Source organism: Batrachochytrium dendrobatidis (assembly GCF_000203795.2).
Source record: "Batrachochytrium dendrobatidis JAM81 unplaced genomic scaffold BATDEscaffold_4, whole genome shotgun sequence".
NCBI classification, from domain to species: domain Eukaryota; kingdom Fungi; phylum Chytridiomycota; class Chytridiomycetes; order Rhizophydiales; genus Batrachochytrium; species Batrachochytrium dendrobatidis.
Window position 1 is genome coordinate 355,187 of NW_006281102.1, and position 21,042 is coordinate 376,228.

Consider the following 21,042-nt stretch of genomic DNA (forward strand, 5'->3'; position numbering starts at 1 on the left):
GTGAAACTCGAGGGTCCAAACTTGAATTTGGTTGGCGATTCCTTTCCTAACCAAAATAAAATGTTTGCCCGTGCCGCTCGCTGTGGATCTTCTGTAAGTTGCGCTGATTTGGTTGAGCTGAATGAAGAGCCATGACTGCATGTGAATTCCATTAGCACACTATCTTTGCATTTAGTTTTATATCGAACAATCATCGATTGAGTGTAGTGACAACAGCTTGTGCAGCCGCTGTTTTGAATTTCTTTTTTAGATGCTGATTTGAATGCAGTGATGATGGGAATGGCATTAAATCGACCACTGCCATCTATTGATATGACAGTAAACCTAATATACTCTTTTAACCTGCTGATCCATCTCAGCTTCTTCGGTCACCAACAGCCACTCTGTCTGCTACTACTCGGACCTCATGGGTATCCCGTACTCCTCAACTCGCCTTCCCAACCGTACAGAAACAACAACTGCGACAACTGTCCATTCATGAGCATCTCTCCATGGGTCTGTTGAACCAATACGGTATCAAGACTCCCCGTGGTTATGTTGCAAAGACCTCTGCTGAGGCTGAGAAATGTGCCAAAGACCTGGCCACCAACGATCTGGTCATCAAGGCCCAGGTGCTCGCTGGTGGTCGTGGCAAAGGCCATTTTGAATCAGGCCTTAAAGGCGGTGTCAAGGTTGTTTACTCGTAAGTTTCTGGTTCCACTGCAATCACCATGTTTGCATCTACATGTATGCCAAGTCTTGGTAATTTGGATTCCATTCAATAGAATTTGTCTATTTGTAATTCATCACTTGAATCTGATGTACATGTCATGGTAGTAAACTTGAATTTGTGTTGCTTGATTGATCTACTTTTAGTGCAACTGATATCAAGGGACTGGCAGAAAAAATGCTTGGTAACAAGCTAATCACCAAGCAAACTGGTGCAGGTGGTCGTATTTGTAATGCTGTAAGTATATACTCACCAGATCTTGTCTATTCTAAACACCTTGATGTTTGCATTGCTTTTTACTCATCACTCGTGAAAAACTGGATGAATTATGATTGTATAGGTCTACATTGTTGAGCGTCTCTATGTTCGTCGCGAATTTTATTTTGCTATTGTCATGGATCGTGCTACTCAAGGCCCTGTTATTATTGCCTCATCTCAAGGCGGCATGGACATTGAAACTGTTGCCGCTGAAACTCCCGAAGCCATTGTCACCCATCCTGTTGACATTAACGTTGGACTCCAACTTGCTGATGCCACCAGAATAGCTAAACAGATCGGCTTTGACGGTACTGGTGCTACAAAGGTAAGTCCAAGTAATTAATCAACTTGTCTACATATTTGATTTGCTAATTAGTTGAATCATTGCATAGGCTGCCGAGACATTTATGAACCTCTATAAACTTTTTATTGAAAAGGACTCTACCATGATTGAAATCAATCCCCTTGCCGAGATCCAAAACGGAGATGGTATTGTTTATTGGCACACTCCAAGACTGATTTAAATGCAATACTCATTTTATTTTTTGAATAGTCATGTGTATGGATGCCAAATTTGGTTTTGACGACAATGCCGATTTCCGACAAAAGGACATTTTTGCGCTTCGCGATACTACTCAAGAAGATGCTCGTGAAGTTGCAGCTGCAAAGTGGAACCTCAACTACATTGGTCTTGACGGAAACATTGGCTGTCTTGGTACGGTTAATTGGGTTTATTTTTATTTTAGCGGTTTGAATCTAATTTTATTTTTACATTATAAACTATACAGTCAATGGTGCTGGTCTTGCCATGGCTACCATGGATATTATCAAACTTAATGGCGGTGACCCTGCCAATTTCCTTGATGTTGGTGGTAGTGCTCGTGCTGACCAAGTCGCAGAAGCATTTAAAATCATTAGTTCTGATCCTCACGTATCTGCCATCCTTGTCAACATCTTTGGAGGCATTATGCGCTGCGATGTTATTGCCGAGGGTATCATTGCTGCCGTCAAGCAACTTGGTCTCAAACTTCCCTTGATTGTTCGTCTTCAAGGCACTCAGGTTGATGCTGCAAAGAAACTGATTGACGAATCTGGTCTCCGTATGTACTCCATTGACGATCTTGACGAGGCCGCTGTTCTTTCAGTGAAACTCAGTAATATTGTTACCATGGCTAAACAAGCCGGTGTTTCTGTCAAGTTTGATACTGTTTAAAGAATAGATCTTGTTGTTTGCTTGAATGATTTGTAAGCAAAAGCCTGAACTCCTTCATCCTCATCAAAATCCCCTCTATATCACTGGACCTCTTTATTTGACACTTTCAACACAATATTTCCTTTTCAAAATATACATTTTCCCTGTGATTATTTTGTTGTTGTAAGTAGACGAGTATTATGATATATGCTACGACTATATGTGTAGATTAACTGCATGTGCTGGTAGATAGGTTAGAATGAGATGTGTGGATTTCTTGAACAAATTAGCGCTAGGCTCAACTTTGATCATGCATCATGATCGTTGTCTGTCCACTGAGCAACTTTATTGTCATTGCATGCATCACTGTTTCAGCCAGTGACTTTATCTTCAAGTTTGGCACCTTGACTCGAGTTTCTACTTTTAGCTTCTAATTTGGCCGTGTTTCTAGATTGCCATTTTATTTAGTTTGAGCCGTTTACTCGAGACATTTAGTTTTAAACCATGCGATCATATTACAAATAGACGCACTTTCAACTCTTTAGGTTAGCGGCTGCAAAATTCTTGATAGTCTGTGTAGGATCAAACGGCTTGATTGTTGGTAAACGGTGCTTGATTGTACATTGCACAATGCTTGCATGGATATGAGCCGAGGATAGAAAAGCAACGGGGGTTTATCAATTGTCCAGTATTTTGATGATCTCTACCAGAAAAGTGTCGGATCCATATACCATTGAATGGGATGTCTGGTATAGTCGAGATTCTACATGATCATCCAACTCGATGGTATACAATGCATAGGGATAAAGGGTGTAAGAATAAACAGGATCAGTGTTTCACCACTGTGTTCACGCAAGATGAACCACGAATAAGGATGCCAAAGTACACAAGACAGCCAGTCCCATGAAATGCTTGTCGCCAAATTTACTGGACAATATTGTGTTTTGAACCCATTAGTTTACTGGTCTTTCTCACGGTGATTAACATGGAAGCAATAGCTGTATTCCTAAAATGTAGTCTGTTTTCTTGAACTAGATCGTGCACGTATCCAAGATTCTAGGATACAAGTATAAACAGTACTGGCAACATCATAAAGTTGGATGTAATACCTGGATTGCAATATATGAATCTGGTGATTGTGTATCATATCAAAGTGGAGATGGAGCAGGTTCAAAACTAAAGTTTGTACTACATGGACATTGTGTTTATCGAAGCAGTCAATTTCTAATAGGAAAACACCGAATATCCAAACATTGTTTATTCCGAAGCACTCTGCAAGACAAATACAGAAAAGCGTTGTTTTACGTGAATACGGCGGTGATGTGATGCGTATAAATGATGGATTCCAACCAGTGGCTCAGTGGACTTGAAAGTGCTTCAGGTTGTTACTGTCGTTCATTCAATGATAAAGCAAAATGTGGCGTTTGTTACACTCTAAGCGATATTGTTCTTGAAGGTTTATTGAGAGTCAGGGTTAGGATTTTATGGGGTCCATCTATGAATTGGTTGCTTGATATATACCAACCGGGCAGTTTAAATTAGATACCATAATGATGAGGCTTTTGAAATACCTTGAAATGAAGAGCAATAAGCCGCTTAAATATTGATTCCAACAAGCTGATGTTCAATGTAACTTTGTATCAGTGATATTAGCTAAGCAGAATGATTATGCACATATTTGCCGGGTTGACTGAATTAGACCACGTAGAGTAAACTGGCCATTGCAAGCATCCGACTTGAATTGATGGGTTCCATCAATAGTTGGGTTTGTGCCATGATCAGCTGATCCAGTTCAAGCAACTTTTGGGTACTGCCAACTACTCATCACTCTTTCCTTCTATTATCACTACCCAAACACTTGCTGCCATCTGTAATCTTCACTCCTTTCAGAAATCATCTCGACTTTACCAGCCGCTTTGTTTTCAATTCGTATTTGACGTTTGCTTTGTCGTTTCATTTTTACTGTTACAAGAGTAAACCTTTTTGTCCGTCAACATCAAAGCTTATTTTAACTCATCAGCTTGAATACTCCTTAATCACTTGGTAGTTGATCAATCTGTCACTGCTGTCTTGGCTCTATTGTTTCTGTGGTTGTTCTGCCACTTTGGTTTTCCAGGTACGGCTAGCCATCAGCTCTGGTAATAGCTTGGCTCCGCCCTCATTCTAATCTGCTTTTACTAGTCGCCTGTAGGTATATCAAACTAGTCTTGAATTCTGATTCACTATATAATCAACTAGAGATCCCCTTATGTATGACCAAGTTGTGTGTAGTGGGGTGTGCAGCCAGTTTTTGACTACCAACCCTCTGTTCACAACCTCCGACTCGTCATTTTCTGTCACTAACTCGTACTCTTAATTTCTAGTCGTTTATACCATCTACCCATTGGTTTCAACTGTTGTTTACTATCCTTCAATCTCAACACTTGTTTCAACAGTCTAAACATCGGTCTGGAAAGCGCTCTCATACTATCCGCTATAATAGCCCCGTTCTTTTGGACATAATCCTCTTATCAATCGTCCACCCTATTTTCCACTCGCATATCATCAATCGATAAGAACACAAGTTTTCGGTTTCATCACCTCACTCATCTAGACACAACTCGATTGGTTCACGCGGCTTTAGATAGTATTTGTGATCTGTAACGTCAACCACAAGAATCATCAGTACCTGCTCAGCTACTAGTTATACTGGGTGTTCAACCTTACCACATTGCTATATCATACATACCATACATTTTTTTGCACTCCCACTTTATTCGGATTTCGACTCGACAATGACCCTCATTGATCCTCTCAACCCAAAGGCCCAGCTTGGGTCTGTCATTGATGAAGGCCGGATCAAGCTCATGTCGATTCTTGGAGAGGGTTCGTTTGCTGTTGTGTTTCTAGGAAAGGACCTGCAGACTCAGACATCATATGCTGTCAAGTGTCTGTACAAGACTGGTCTGACCGATCACCAGCTGTCACTACAACTACGTGAGGCTTCTCAACTTCAAACGCTTGCCGATCATCCCAATATTGTAAAACTCTACAAAACTATTCAGACAAGGGACTGTCTATTTCTTGTGTTGGAGCGGTGTCGTACAGACTTGTTTGATGCCATTATGCGCCACGACGGATTTGCTGAACCTACTGCACGCCGGCTGTTTGCTCAATTAGCAGATGCTGTTGCCATGTCGCATTCGAAACGTATCTACCATCGGGACCTGAAGCCAGAGAATGTCCTGGTCACATATCCCGGAGATATTTATGCTGAGCAGGATTTGATAGTAAAACTGACCGACTTTGGTCTGGCCACTACCGATGCTGTTTCCACTGAGTTTGGCTGCGGCAGTGTTCGTTATATGGCTCCCGAATGCCTTGCAGGCGATGCTGAATGGCGCCGAAATGCACCAGCCCATATCATCAAGTCGCTGGCTGCTCCTGTTGCATACTCTCCTCCTGCAAATGATGTGTGGTCGCTTGGCATTATTTTGATCAACTTGCTCACAGGAAAGAATCCCTGGGTTGAACCTTCTGCAAAGGACAAGCACTATCAAGCCCACATTCTTTCTCCGGCTCGTTTGGCTTCAGCGTCAAATACATCAACCGAGACTACAGCTCTGTCCACTACTGATTACACTCGTGCAGATTGGCTTCAGATTCGTCGACAACAGCAAACTAATGAGCGACCCACTCGTCCAGATTCGTTTCAGCTGCAGTTTAGATTCTCGGATCAACTCTGTGTTGTCTTGCGGCGTATTTTTGATTTGGATCCATTCCGTAGACCCAGCGTAGCGGAGCTTAAAGCTCTGATTGATGCTGTTCCAAACCTAATGCAGCCAAAGGATGCCAAGATGACATCCAAGCAATCAGAACCCATTCCTGCTATTTTACCCCCAACACCTCAAACCTCATTCATTCAACCCCAACCCCAGATCTATACCAAACCGCAGCCCAACGGCCACATACTCAATACAATCTCGCCTGCAGTTCCTCATCCTTTATCTGCCACCAACGCGGCAGCAACTACTGTTCAACCAGGGGCTGCTGGTACTCCACAACTAATTATTTCCCCAACGCCTGTTCCTGCCGCAGTGTCTAAACCTGCTGTATCAAGAGCCATTCCCACTCATGCCTCGACACTTACAGTTCCTGTTGCTCAGACTCAACCCAAATCCGCACCTTCTCGGCCAGAGTTTTTCCCAAACAGTCGATTTCATTATACAGGCGAAAACACAGGCAACAACAATTACCAATACAATTACAACAACCAGCATCGTCGTTACAATGCACCTTCCCAGCATTCTGCCACCAATGGAATATTTTATTCGGCAGCATCTCCTGTTCCAATCGCGACCCCGCCTTCTGTAACAGCGGCAGCTGCAGCATCTGCTGCCAATGCAGCCGAAAATGCAAAGAATCGCACACACTATCCCATGCACACTCATGGCAGACAGCACCGCCATCGTCCCCAGTCTCAGCAGCAACTCCCGCCATCCTCTGCTTCGCGCTGGTGGCGACGTATGCCCGATCAACCGGCTCGACAATCTGTTATATCATCCAATGATGGTATAGATGCCACTATGAAGCCAGCTTCGATTGCGTCTGATCAAATGGACAGTAGCACTGTTGCTAGTATAATCACCCAACCATTTTCAGACATGGATATGGGCAATCCGTCAGCTATACTCTCTCATCACCAAAGTATGGAGAGTATTGATAGTACAGCCAACAGTAGCTACTGTTGCAGCACCGATGGTGGATCTGCACATGTTTCGGATGGCACGCCCTGCAGTACTCATCAGCAGCAAGGAACACCAGTCAACACCAGCGAGTTGTGGCTGGATGAATCTCAAGACCTTGTGTTTGATTTAGAGCCATCAAGCTATAGCAATGCATCACCCATTTCTAATCCCAGTGGGGTGCAAACTGCAACATCATCTGCAGCCAGCTCACTCTCTAATCACATTACGTTGAATACAGCCGCCATGCCAACTACTGCGTTTCTATCAACTCAAGCCAATAGTTCACCATTGCTCGCAGGATTTGGTGCATTCTCACCCCCTTCATTGGCATTGCCTTCAAATGCATCCATCAACAGACTGATGGAATCTACTGGGAACATGCCGCAACAAGGACTCGTCAACACTATGCCATCAGCAACTGCTCCAGTGTTGGGTTCATTCGCACGTGGCATCTCTAAAAAAGCCGCACGGCGCAGACCTGGAGCTCTGATCACGACTTCATCGGGCAGCTCTGCAGGACAGGGATCTACGGCGTCGTCCGCCCATTCAGGCCATTTGCTTTCATCTGCAAGCACCATCGGTGCATATTCAGCATCATCCACTATATCTGCTGGTCTGAGTACGGTTCAGCCTGCCTCTCGTTATCCCCACCATATTTACTTGTCAACAATTGCTCCAATTGCTGAAAAGCAACAAGACGAAGCAAACTGCAACAACTACTCTGCAGAACATTTGTCAACCATGATGGATTGTGATGACACTGCAGTTACAAGTGATGTGGATACAAATATGCTTGTAAACCATTCGAGTTGCAATGCCAGTACTGGCTATCGTTCTGTTGAGCATTCTCCCACACCGCCGTTTTCCTACTCATCCCAGTCAAATCCAAATTCCCCACTTTTCAAAAACTCCGATCTGATGGGTTCTAGAAACCTCATGGATACCAATAGTGCCCCATCTACTCCAGGAGCTGCATCGGCTACTGCCTCCTTGATTAAAATTCAGAATCAGTCGCGGTCCAAGCGAAAGCGTCGCGTTTCTCCAGCTGAATTTCAATGCTTTCCAGTTGAGCATCAGTTGGACAATCTATCGCACTCTCATGAAAATATGTCTACCAGCCAAAATAAACAGTTCCTTGCACAACTTCAGGTGCGCATGCCGTCTACTCAACCGGTTCAGGACATACAGCAATATACATCAGCACACCCTCGTTGCTCAACTACTACCTTGCCGTTTTTAACTCCACCTTCTGATTTTTCATCATTTCTTGACCTCGATCGGCCAAAGAATGACGCTTTATCTGATGAATTCACCAACAACGCCATACAATCCTCTGCTGGTTTGTCAGGGTCCAATATTTTACAAGCTTCCGCTACTGCCTCATTGACAAAACCTGATATTCTACACAATGCTTTCTACGGATTACGTTCCATTCTCTATGAAATGTCCGATACAGATCAATCTTTACCCACTCTTGAGCAAACCTTGCCAGGGTTTGACACGCCTGCTACATCACAAACATGATTTTTTAAAAACACGAGTTTGACTAAATAGTTTGAGTTTTATCTTGATCAAAGTCGGAGCATCATCAAGCTACTTGTTACATCTCTGGATTTTTCAGTGATGGATGGTGCAATCATATACTTTTAACAATGATAAATTGCTGCAATACTCTAACTTTTGAGTCATTGCTTATTGAGTGATACAGCTGTCTTTTGCTCTTGACACAATGCAGCCTGCTAGATCATTTTATTTTAAAAATACTCAAATATACAACAAAAATGCATACAGAATAAACAACATTTCCGATCAGATGTGGGTCTACAAATAAACAGCCTGTCTCGATAATTACAAATTTGAACATTGTCTTTTAAACTTTTCGACCAATCTACATATTCACTAATTCAACGTGGTTGGCTAGCCATTGTTTATTCCAAAGCAAAGAGGCAATCATTGCAAGGTAAATGCAAGTATTTTGTTTTATATGAATACAACAGTAGATAAAAGGTCTGCATTGGAAATGCACCAAAGAAACCATGGACAAATCCATCAACAAGCCTGTACTCACTCGTCAACACCCTGACATGAATCATAACCAATACATCCGCTAAATGGTGACACAACTCGATCTAGTACAACCACTAAAACATTGTTAACACGATGCACGTTCAGAATACGAGCATTGCGATTGACGGTAGCTTTAATCTGTCGACTGCCAGTACTTTCCAAATCGGTAGGCGGCGCACCAAGCTCCACCACCATATCAAACCCATCCAAAAGAGTCGTAACACGTTGACGTATCCATGACGGGGTTGAAAAAGAGGATTCGGGTGCAGTGTTGGAATTGGGGTGATCCAAATGAGATTCAATGGAATCGGATTCGTTTGATGTGGAAAAAGATGAATCCATCATTGATTTAGGAAACGTGATTGCGTCACCATGATGAATATGATACATCATCAAAAGTGTTACGGCAGGGTCGTCCGAGTTGGAGAGTGGATGTGACGTAATAGGATCACTTTGGTCAGAACCTACACATGTGTTACCACGATGCACAGAGGGTGAAGCACTATTGCAACTCTGGGCAGATCCAGGTTTGATCGGAATGGGTAGAGCAGCAAAGGCTTGATCAGTGGGTGCAAAAAGCACCACATCACCTTGAGTAGAACCAAGATTGTTAATGATCGTGTTGATACGAGTAGATTGAATAATAGAGACAAGCGTATTGAACGTCTTCAATTGTGTCGTATCACTGTCACTAGCAGTGTTTTCATTGGGTGGTGTAGAGTTTGGGGTTGCATTCGAATCTTTAGCCGTAATGGATTTCAGATAGGCAAGGATCGATTGACCAATCGATGCAGTCGGACTAGATTGACCAATCGATGCAGGTGGACTAGGTTGCTCAACATGTCGGCGGTAAAGGTGTCGACGATAGGGTGCTGAAGTCGCGGTGGCTGTTGCAGCTGTTGAATAGCTAGTTGTGGTAGAATGATGCATTGGGCACGGTGTAGACTTTGTGGTCATACTAGTCTCATGTCCGCTGACAAACAAAGGTCCAGAAACACTGAGCAGAGCAATAATAAAAGTGTAAAAGCAGTTCATGTCAAGTCCAAAACTATTTTAGATTCAAAGATGCCAATCGTTTAGATTCATTTTATACTTGACAGTAAATTCAATAGTCGCTTGGGATTGGGAAATATGTATCATTTTAGTATAATAAATGAAAAAGTATAATTTAACCTATTTGCAGCGTACTCATGTAAAATGAAACACTATCTTGCAATGACTCCTAATTTGCTTTGGAATAAGCAATAATTGAATACTTATTACACTTTATTAAAAATTAACTTTAAATTTTCAATTCAAAACACAGCATTCATCATATAATTCTCACAAACTGTAGTTGAGTTGAAATTATCTTCATTTGACATAACCATGCATTGTACGACCACCAAATTTAAACTCGGATTCATATATTGGATTTTACTGTTTTGATAATCAACCCCATCATTGTATCCTAAAAGCTCTCAGATATGTCTGTATTTTAGTACAAGAAACCAATGACTGCACTATCAGGGATATAACTGTGCCAATCACTACAAGGAATACTAGTCAACTTTGCCAAGTAGTTCATGACTAGATCGTAGCTAATCTGTACTAATGTATTCTGACACATCTACTAATACCAATGGATACCATGATTGCATATGGATTGTAAAAAGCAATTTAATTTTTTGTCATTAAACTAATATGGGTTTTCAAGATATCTACAATCTTTTCCAACTCATCCCGTGGTACTTGATGATGCAATACCATGCGCATTGCAGATCCAGATCCTCCAAAAGTCTTGATATTGTGTTTTTCAAGAACTTGCGAAACGTCATCTGCGCTCATTCCAAGTGGTTTGGTATCCAGCCAAATCATATTGGTTTCGGTTGGGCTTTCGAGTTTAAACCCAAGATTCATAAGCTTTGTGCAAAAATATTTGGCATTGTCGTGAACTTGCTTCATCTTGGGCCAATTATGCTCAAGTGCAAACATACATGCACCAGCAAGAATCCCTGCCTGTCTCCATCCACCACCATACAGTTTACGCAAATGTCTTGCCTTTTTTATATGCTGTTTAGATCCTTTACATTGTTAAATTTGAAACTATTAGCACTTTTTCAGGTCATGGTTGATTTATCATAACTGAACTTACCAACTAGAACAGATCCAACTGGTGCTCCAAGCCCTAGAATAGTATATTCAAACACGACATTAGAGTTAGTGATCACATGAATAAATTAGCTATAAGCTATAGTCTTATACCTTTGGAGAAACACAGTGATACACTATCAAATGGTTTGCACAAGTTTTTGATGGATATCCCTGTTTCAGCTGATGCGTTCCAAAGTCGAGCTCCGTCCAAATGCAAAGGAATTGAGTGTGTTTTTGCCAGCATCGAAATACTCTCGATATCACTTTGAGGGAAAATCTAAAAATTAAAGTGCCATAATGTCTACCATTAGAACCCAATTCGGCCGTGTTCAATACCTGCCATTATAGCAATAGCTCTACTTACACTTCCATTTAGCGTATTTTCCAAACAAATAAGCTGGGTTGGAGCATAATGAACATCATCGGAAAGAACCAGATGTTTTTCAACTTCCGCTGCGACAAGATGCCCAGTTGAAGTTGCTGGAGTGACAGGTATAACCGCAGCACCTAAATACAAACATAAGAGCAACCCAGTCAGTATGAATGCAATACATCGTGTTTGAATATAAGTTACGCAATACTTACCACAATGAAAATTAACACCAGATGCTTCATATTTGAAAATATGCGCTCGGGAATCGCATAGAATGGAGTATGGCGGCTGGAGAAGATGAGTTCGAATGGCAATCTAAAAGTAATTTTAAAAATCAAGAGCCATAAAATGTCAATGACTGTCAGATCTGATGAGAAAAGCTGCAATCTGGATTTACTTGATTGCTAAGAGTACCACTTGTGCAAAACAATGCTGCCTCTTTTCCAGATAGTTCGGCCACAGTCTGTTCAAGTAAATTAACGGTTGGGTCCTCCTGAATACAAAAACCAATGCAAATATCATGAATCAACAAGAGTCAATAACCTGCCATTTCTAGATTCAGAATATACAAGATTGATAGATTGAATCGATGTTTAATACTCACTGAATAGACATCATCTCCAACTGGTGCAAGCATCATCGCCTTGAGCATTTCTGGGCATGGCTTTGTGACTAATATTAAAATCAGGCCATTGGTCAGTATACTTTACAGTCGTATTCACGTAAAATACAACTTGACATAATAAACAGCCAGTCTCATGAAATGATTGGTATCATCGAATTTACTAGACAGTAATATTTTAAACACCTTGAAGTTTACTGGTCTTTGCTCACTTTTGCATATAAAACAATGACTGTTTAAAGCAGCAATCAGATTTCAGTTCAAGCTATAGTTTGACTGGATATTGAAGAGGTGAGAATGTCTATTGAAGTAGTCAATTTCCAGTAGAAAGTACAACAAATATTTAACCATTGATCATTCTGAAGCAGAACATGAGTGATTACAGAAGTGTTTCATTTTATGAATACAACTGTAATAAGTGGATCTATTGTGGATAGTCGAATGCATGGCAGTAAATCCAACCCAATTGTATAAGCATCGACACTACACAAAACCCATACCAGTGTCACTTCGTAGGTCTGTCATTGTAATTGAATTCAAGTTGAATATGATAGATTGGCCAATTGAATGGGAATTGGACTAGGGTGAAATTGATAAATTGGAGTGATTTTAAAACCGTATCGACATGGAATGAACCACTAAATAACAATGTTCGTGTATAATAAACAGTCAGTGTCATGACATGATTGTTGTTAATGAACTGTTGAGTTGTATTATTTGTGGTGATTGACATGTACAGTTGCATCACTAAGATGTGCAGTCATTGTTGAACATGATCGCGAGCGTATTCGAGTGTTTGGAATACAAGAGTTTAGTTCACAAGTTAACCTCAAATCTAGATTGCAATTGATCAATCTGGTGATCGTACAGTGTATGATGTCAAATTCCAATCCAAAACTGCAGTTTGTATTATATGAAGGATTAGAAAACAATAAATACTCGCCACTGTTTGTTTCAAAGCAAGAATGACTGCAGAAAGGTATAGCACATGAGCCAGAGTTCATCAACAGCTTTGATGCTTTTGTCAAATGGCTTGAATGCTTAGCATTCCACTTCCAATCGTTCAAGTAACGATTAGCCGTCTATTCAGTCATTCAACAGTCTTTACTGCAGCATGGATTACATTGCAAACCAATTGGGACTGCCTACAGAGTTTCTAGCAATTTGCTCATGTCTTGTGTCGTCCTTTCCACTTGCACTGTTATACAATCACATTCCAAAATCTAATCCCATACTCCGCCACTGGTTCTGTTTTCTATCAACATCCTCCATCATTATATTACTATTCGGAGTTACATCATATTTGAATGTATTGGTGCCTACTCTCATTACATATGGACTAACCAGTATTGCTGGTGGAGATCGACTGGTGCCCATTCTTGTGTCTGTTGGAGTGATTGTTCAACTCTTCATCCTGCATGTGCAAATACAACTTTTACACGCCAATGATCTTACTTATGTAAATATATCTACTCCAATGATGGTCATGGCAATCAAGCTTTCATTATTTGCGTGGTCAGTTTATGACGGAACTCGCTCTACAAAGGTTGGTTTTCTAAATCAGCTTGGGTCGCCTTCTTGTAAAACTTGTACTACTGTTCAGGTTGCGGAATCTTTAACATTTGGACTTTTAATATTAAATAATAATGCTTTGGGTATCTATGTTTTTGTAGGATTTGGACTCGGATATGGTGCCGTTTGCAATCAAGGAGATGCCAGATTTGATTGAATATCTCGGATTTATTTTTTACTTTGCAACCTTTTGGGTTGGGCCAGCATTTGATTATCAGTACTATTACGAGTATACACGTAGCATAGTATGTCTATGCAGTTGTTATGTGTTGATCACATACTCTAATGATTGTGGTCCAACTCCAATCTCTGATCATATACATAAATATTTTGAAATAGGGTCCATATACACGAAAAAGTGCTTCGCTAAACGCAGGTCTTAGAGTGTTAGGCCTAGGTATACTCATGATGATTATGTTTGTGACAGTAGATACTAGATGGGGAGCATCTGCACTGTTCAATGGACCATTTTTTACAAATTACACGGTGTTGGAAAGGTTAGTTTCGTTCGCCTGCCACATTACCAACTTGGGTTTTTGAAAGCAACGCTAATATCTCCATGGCATTGCTCTTCTAAAAATCATATCTTGTTGATACTCAAGAATCGGAGTTGTCCAACTTACAGGATTTTCCGTACGAGCTAAATTTGCTGCCGCATGGAAATTATCCGAGGCGGCGGCAATTCTAACTGGACTTGGATCAAATGGTATTGACCCAAAAACAAATCAGGAGCTGCATGATCGTTTAGACAACGTGGATATTCTTCAAGTTGAATTGGGACAGTCTCCCAAACAAGTAGTTGATGGCTGGAACAAAAAAACTGCGGGATGGCTAAAGCGATGCGTTTATTTAAGAATTATACCTTTTGCACCGACTTCAGTAGCAACAGGAGTAACAAATCTCGTATCTGCATTCTGGCACGGAGTTTATCGTAAGCTTTTCTGTCTAGGTTGATGTGCAGTCCTATTCATATCATTTGCTGCAACTCAGATTTAACTGACAAATTGTTGAAATATAAGCCGGATTCTACCTGGCATTCGGATCTGGTACCTTTATCGTTCTTGCAGGTCGTACCTTGCGAAGACATCTTCGTCCACTCTTTGTAGCTGAAAAGGCAAAGTTTAAATGGCTCAAACCAGTCTACGACTTTTTTGGCTTTGTCTTTACAATGAGTGTGCTCAACTACCTGTTTACATCCTTTTTTGCAAGATGGGCAATCAAGTCGCTTCAAATCTGGTATGCAATGTACTTTTTTGGTCATATTGGAATGATTGCAGTTATTGGTGGATTTTGGTTGTACGATAAAACAAGTAGACGTGAACATGTCTCGGAAGAGATTAAAAGCAACTTTAAATCCAAATCAGAATAAATTCAGATCACTTTATAACCAATCAACAAACTTGTTTGTATTATGATTTGGAAAAAGCATATATAAAAGGGCTGTTTAGTTTTGATTGCAAATCCGGCCAAACAGCTTGACCCTTGGAATTTCCCTTTTATCGCTGCTTGTAAAGCAATACAAAATAATGAAATCGGGTTTATAATTGATTCGCACAATTATTTTCAAGTTTGCTGATATTTACTTGGTTCCAACCGTCATCTTCAAACCCATAGATTGATTCGGCCGATAGACTTTACTGAGTTCACAACAAAAATACTGTCTTGTGCGATTATACGGCATCGTCATTAAGGCATTCTTGTCAATTTTTAATTTCTACCTTCATTGGCAATCAACAAACTTTTTGTAGCGATTGATTGACATGAATATCCGACAATATGGTCAAGACTTGGGGATATCCAATGATATCTTTATATTGGGACTCTGCTTGTTGATATCATTTCCACTCTCTGGCCTTTATTCATTCATTCCAACCACCTCTGCATATCGATCCAGTCGCCATTGGTTCTCCATCATCACTACATCAACCATATCATTGCTTATATTTGACGTCAGTGGCATCCTACATCTGCTAGTACCTACCGTCACCACTTATTTTATTACTCGAGCTGTAGGATCCAATCGATGGACACCCTATGTGGTGTTTGCTGCAACACTACTACATTTGTCGTGGATTCACCTTGGTTCGCAGTTCTGGTACGTTGACGATCCAAATTATATCGATATTTCTGCTCCATTGATGGTTTTGGTTATCAAATTGAGCTCATATGCGTATTCTGTATACGACGGATCTCGTCCTGACCAGGCAAGCCTTTATTTTCAAATTTATATCCACGTTTGATACAATTCATTTTGACTTTTAAATGTATACTGATATTCGAATTTTAAACATTGCAAAACTGGTCATTCCCAATTCATTTTAACTCTACTGCTCAATGTCATATATAGGAAGTCCATGCTGAAATGCGACCTTTGGCAATTAAAAAAATTCCCGATTTTGTAGAGTATCTCGGATTTATATTTTTTTTTGCAACGTTTTGGGTTGGACCTGCATTCGATTACAAGCACTATTATGAGTTTTCTCGTAATCTGGTATGTTGAAACTTTTATATTCGACAGTTTATTTTGATCAACCTTGGTAAATGCCAGCCTCAAATCTATTGTCTTTACCAACATTGCAGTTTGATTTACTGAATGCTCGATCGTGTTTTAATAACAGGGTGCATATCGCAGAATTCCGAGTACTAAAATGGCATCCATCAAGGTACTCATACTAGGAACTTTGATTTTGTCTGCGTTTTTGACTTTGGATTCAATTCGAAGTCCAGCATTCTATAGATCCCCTACTGGATTCGTTAAAGAAAAGGGCTTTTGGTGGAGGTAATGTAGACTCAATTTTCAATCACGGCATGTATACTTGTTGACTAACACATTTTACCTAATAGAGTCTTTCTAATTCAAGTAGCAGGACTTTCTACTCGTGCAAAACTTTGTGCTGCATGGAAAATTTCTGAAGCTGCTGGAATTCTAACTGGTCTTGGATACAGAGGTGTTGATTCTATAACAAAAAAACCAATGTTTGATCTTTTGGAAAACATAAATGTGAGGCAGGTGGAGCTTGGTCAGTGCCCAAAAGGAATCATTGATGGGTGGAATATCAAAACATCAAACTGGCTTAAGCGATGCGTCTACTTGCGTGCTACTACTCCCGGATCAAAATCTACTAGCGTTGCAACAGGACTCACCAATCTCATATCCGCCATGTGGCATGGATTCCATGGTATGGCAATATTCCAATCCTTATCACTGTAAACCCTTTATCTGATATTCACATTTTAACATCTTGTTGCGGCTATTTACCATCCTGAATTGATTAGCTGGTTACTATTTGTCATTCCTTTCTGCAACACTATGGATCATCGTTGGTCGAATAACTAGAAGATATTTTCGTCCATTTTTTGTCTTGTCCGACTCGCCACTCAAGTTTTACAAACCAGTATACGATCTGCTTGGATTCATCTTTACCATGTCTACTCTCAACTACATATTTATGCCATTTATTGTTTGGCACGCCAGTTCATCACTTTACATCTGGACATCCGTACTGTTCTTGGGCCACGTGTTTCTATTATCCATATATGTGTTGTTAGAGACATTGGGTGGTGGATGGTATTTGCAGCACATAGTATTACCATACGTTATTGGCTCTGAAGCAGCGGCTACTGCTCGTGGTGAAATAACTATGGACTTTGCACAGAAAAAATCGATCCAAGGCTTACATAGGAAACTTGATTGAACCGACATTATAAGACAAAAATAAACTAGTATGATTTCGTTTATATATTTTTTTAGCATTTTGAATTTACTGTCAAAATTGGTCGAGGAAAACATCAGTTTGTTATATAGCCTAAACCAGTATGGGAATTGGCCATTAAAAATCACAACTCATCCATACGTACTATTATGAGTATACTGCACTAAATATCGAGTCCAAGCTTCTCAACTATGATATATACGATTGTTGGAACCATGATCATTGCCATGCTTAATAAGTCTTGCTTTTAAATGGCAATGTGGCTAAAGTACAGATTCGATCTGTATTTAGGCCAAATAAATGAACATTACTGAATGCATGGATTAGATCCAACGGATGGGTTACTGCTGTATCGAATACAGCCAATAGTGCAGCTTCCCACAAGCAATCTTACTACCAGTATATTACACTATTTTGCATGTACGAGTCCATCATACTCTCCAAAATCCATTTTGATGCTTGCCTACTCAACAGTCGATGGATTACTCGGCTAAACAATTGTTTCGGTTTAATGAGTTGCCTATTTTGTGAATTCAAATCTCAAGATCCACATCACCACCAGCATGCCAAATAATTACCACCAGCATCCCAAATACTTGCTCTTCATTAAACTGTATCATGTTTGATACCATTTGTATCAATGTATAAGCCTTGCGGCTATTGCTTAGAAAAGGCATTATGCATTATAACTTGCGCAGGTCACTCGATCCATACATCATGTGCAAGTTGGCAAAGCACAGTTCTCCTATGTTGAGCGTGCAAGTGTCAAGCGTAATATGGTTTGAGGTGTAAAGATGCAGTGCAATCCCGAAACCCTGCAAAAACGTTCAAGTAGGTTGTATGGTATCGCTTAGCTATTTGTGGTTGGATGCTTGAAATCTCCACATTAAAAAACACTGGCCATTTGGAAACAACCTTCATTTACCACATTTACTCCACCTATTGAGTGTTGCAGAAATAGTCTAGTAAAGCATAATTGGTTTTGGATACTTTTGTATTGATTCTGGTAGTCGTGATACTGGTAGGCACGATTCAGGCAGACATGATTTGAGTAGGCACGATACAGTAAATATCCAGACAAGTGTTACCAGTAAAATGGTGTGCAAATCTAGTAATAATGGTATCTACTTTTATCAGTTAAACACCTGATCTAATCTGAACAATATTCAACTCGACTGCTCTGCATTTGGACAGTGTTATACACTGTCACTGCCAATATAACTGAAATCTTGCTGTCAGTGCTGATTCGCTGTAACCTTGGCCATCATCCCCATACTCGTAATTAAAGCTAGATACAGTCCTATCCATAAAATCCCGTGTTTACAACAATCATTGCTTTTAAAAAGTATTGAGTCGATGGCCTCCATGCCATTGGGTTTCGAGTTCGGCATACTAAATAAAGTGTAGGAGTTCAAATGCTTGGTTGAAAGCATTAGATCCACTAGTATCAAGAAACCCAAAGCACAATCAACTTCAAGTATAATGCACAATGTTCGAATTATAACAGTTTATTCATCTGCTCAATGTTCGAGTTTGTCTGGTCTCGATTCATCATGCAATCCAGATTGATGTTCAAAAACACTTGGTGTTAATCAGCAACCGCACAAACTAGTCATTGGTCAACTCCATCCAGTTTCTCTGGCTTGATACTCGGTTGGTATAAAATGATTCATGGATCAGTGGCAAACATCCAACTAAGCAGATGATGACAATTCATCAGATTTGGAAATACCATACACTCTTGTCAATTATTAGTCAACAATAAAGTGGCTTAGAATGACCGAATACAGTGTAATACGCTTGTCTGACGTGACGTGGTCAACTCGATACATTCCGTAGCACTGGAACAGGTCAAACAGCAATCATCCACTGTCATGATTATTCAGTATTTCCATTATACGGTAAAAATAATCATACTGGATCAGAGTGATCCAGTGTAAAGCTAGGTATTATACACTTGAACTATTAACAGTCGAGTAAAGACAATATCTACTATACAGCCGATATTCTCTCTACCATATGGCCTTGTCAGCATCTACATCACATTGTTCGAGCTCAGCAACTCGGTCGATTGGCAATACAGTGACTCCAGTTTGGGTGGTGTAGTAATAGGTGATGGAGGGCGAGCTGCCAAACTGACTGTATCTGGCCATGCAGAATATGATGCATCTGGTGTCGATGTCAGTCGAAAATCAATCAAATCAAATGCTCCCAGTTGCTCTACATGTCCAGGTGTCGTTGTTTCCGAGGCCGACAACTCTGTCAATGATGGAAGCGTGGATTGATGCAGCTCTCCCAATCCAATCGTACATTCCAAGTCGTGGAGTGTTGTATTGATGGATTTCATGTGATGTTGCAGTTCCTTTGGCTGCCCAATCAGTACAGATGCACTGGGTGCGGTTTCATGGCTCGACACAGCTCCTCCCGCAACCCACGACGGATGAGATGGATGTACATATGCAGACTTGGCTGGGTTTTGCACTTTGGAATCGCAGTACGTCAAAGTAACGGCTGGACACTGTGTCAGATGCGAACCAGACGTGGTAAACGAATAGTTTGAAGATTTAACGCATTCGGTTCTAGATAAAGAATCTGGTGCTGACCATTCCAAAACTGGTCTAGTCACACCCGACATTCTTCTGGTGGGCGGATGCATAGTTATGAACCCAGCTCCGCCTTTTACTGTAAAGTGCTGCATATCTTGTTGAGGTCCTGCTCTCGGCATCAAACGATCGTCACGTCCAATACCATGACGATAAGAACCACTAATGACGTGCACAGGATGGTGTTTGCCTATGCCCAAATGATGTCTGGCTGAAGAGTGTAATGTATGTCCCTGAGTATGGCTGTGGTTTTGATATTCTGCCTGAATTGAGCGCAGTCGTTGATTTTCGCTATGCAGCAGTTTGATATCTGTTTGTAGCTGATCCACTGTCTGAATCAATCGATCTCTTTCTTGCAACAGTGTGGCTGCCTGTGTGTTGCTGGCTGCCAACTCCTGTTTCAATTGATCCAGCAGGTTTGATGTGCTTTCATCTTCGCTTTTGGTTGTTGATCTTGTAAGCATTGACAATGAAGATGCATCTTCAGTTTGGTCAACCTTCAATCCATTGTTGTGTCCAGAAATCGCATTATACTGGATCTCCAACAACAGCAGCTTTTCTTCCAGCTCTTTTGTATATCGGTCTTTACGCTCCCGAAATGCTCGCTGCGCTGCTCGATTCTGTTCTGCTCGCTTCGATGTCTGCTTACGTTTCTTGGTAGTTGGTGCTGGCGTCTCGGTTACTGACTCTGATTCTGCTCGCACACTGGTATCGTCATCAAGTGTATCGATGGGATTGACAGTGTTTTTAGTGCTCGAATAATTATTAGTATAGTGAGTAATTGGTGCTGACGAAGCTTTATTAGCTGCAGTTGAATCAAGAATAGATTGTGGGTCAAGAGTTAGCCTAGTCAGCGGCTTCAACATATCCAGCTGTTGCAAGTCGACCAAGAGTAATGAATGTTGATCAATGGTCAGTGGTCATTGACTACAGTATTAGATGGATGTCTGCCAACAGAACCACCTAGCGAGTAATAAAATGAAAACGATTTTTCAAATAGCAAACTCCAAGTGCATTCAGCCCTTTAAAAGCGAATTCTACTTTGTTCCTTATCAGCCAGCAGTGTATCCATT

The 21,042-nt window shown here is 40.7% G+C and overlaps 6 protein-coding genes across 6 annotated transcripts; 3 read left to right on the plus strand and 3 right to left on the minus strand.

Annotated features, from left to right (window-relative positions):
* Positions 1 to 60: 60 nt before the first annotated feature.
* BATDEDRAFT_34749 (succinate--CoA ligase (GDP-forming) subunit beta) lies at positions 61 to 2,180 on the plus strand (the record flags this gene model as incomplete). Its single annotated transcript, XM_006677934.1, has 7 exons — positions 61 to 93; positions 360 to 682; positions 856 to 946; positions 1,050 to 1,292; positions 1,360 to 1,456; positions 1,521 to 1,682; positions 1,756 to 2,180. 7 exons carry the CDS (start codon positions 61 to 63, stop codon positions 2,178 to 2,180), a joined length of 1,374 nt encoding a protein of 457 aa, XP_006677997.1.
* Positions 2,181 to 5,005: 2,825 nt separating this feature from the next.
* On the plus strand, positions 5,006 to 5,695 carry BATDEDRAFT_4238 (uncharacterized protein; the record flags this gene model as incomplete). The annotated part of the gene is made up of 1 exon (XM_006677639.1): positions 5,006 to 5,695. A coding segment is annotated over one exon (690 nt), but the record flags the coding sequence as incomplete, so codon positions are not given.
* Positions 5,696 to 8,950: 3,255 nt separating this feature from the next.
* On the minus strand, positions 8,951 to 9,988 carry BATDEDRAFT_23878 (uncharacterized protein; the record flags this gene model as incomplete). The annotated part of the gene is made up of 1 exon (XM_006677800.1): positions 8,951 to 9,988. One exon carries the CDS (start codon positions 9,986 to 9,988, stop codon positions 8,951 to 8,953), a length of 1,038 nt encoding a protein of 345 aa, XP_006677863.1.
* Positions 9,989 to 10,612: 624 nt separating this feature from the next.
* Positions 10,613 to 12,606, minus strand: BATDEDRAFT_87745 (threonine aldolase GLY1; the record flags this gene model as incomplete). The annotated part of the gene is made up of 8 exons (XM_006678145.1): positions 10,613 to 11,016; positions 11,088 to 11,120; positions 11,198 to 11,363; positions 11,451 to 11,593; positions 11,672 to 11,774; positions 11,857 to 11,952; positions 12,064 to 12,131; positions 12,582 to 12,606. The coding sequence occupies 8 exons, from the start codon at positions 12,604 to 12,606 to the stop codon at positions 10,613 to 10,615; spliced, it is 1,038 nt and encodes a 345-aa protein (XP_006678208.1).
* A 568-nt stretch (positions 12,607 to 13,174) lies between these two features.
* BATDEDRAFT_10746 (uncharacterized protein) lies at positions 13,175 to 17,348 on the plus strand (the record flags this gene model as incomplete). Its single annotated transcript, XM_006677694.1, has 6 exons — positions 13,175 to 13,627; positions 13,755 to 13,882; positions 14,091 to 14,139; positions 16,272 to 16,432; positions 16,498 to 16,832; positions 16,930 to 17,348. Coding segments are annotated over 6 exons (1,545 nt in total), but the record flags the coding sequence as incomplete, so codon positions are not given.
* A 2,053-nt stretch (positions 17,349 to 19,401) lies between these two features.
* BATDEDRAFT_87744 (uncharacterized protein) lies at positions 19,402 to 20,835 on the minus strand (the record flags this gene model as incomplete). Its single annotated transcript, XM_006678146.1, has 1 exon — positions 19,402 to 20,835. One exon carries the CDS (start codon positions 20,833 to 20,835, stop codon positions 19,402 to 19,404), a length of 1,434 nt encoding a protein of 477 aa, XP_006678209.1.
* Positions 20,836 to 21,042: the final 207 nt, after the last annotated feature.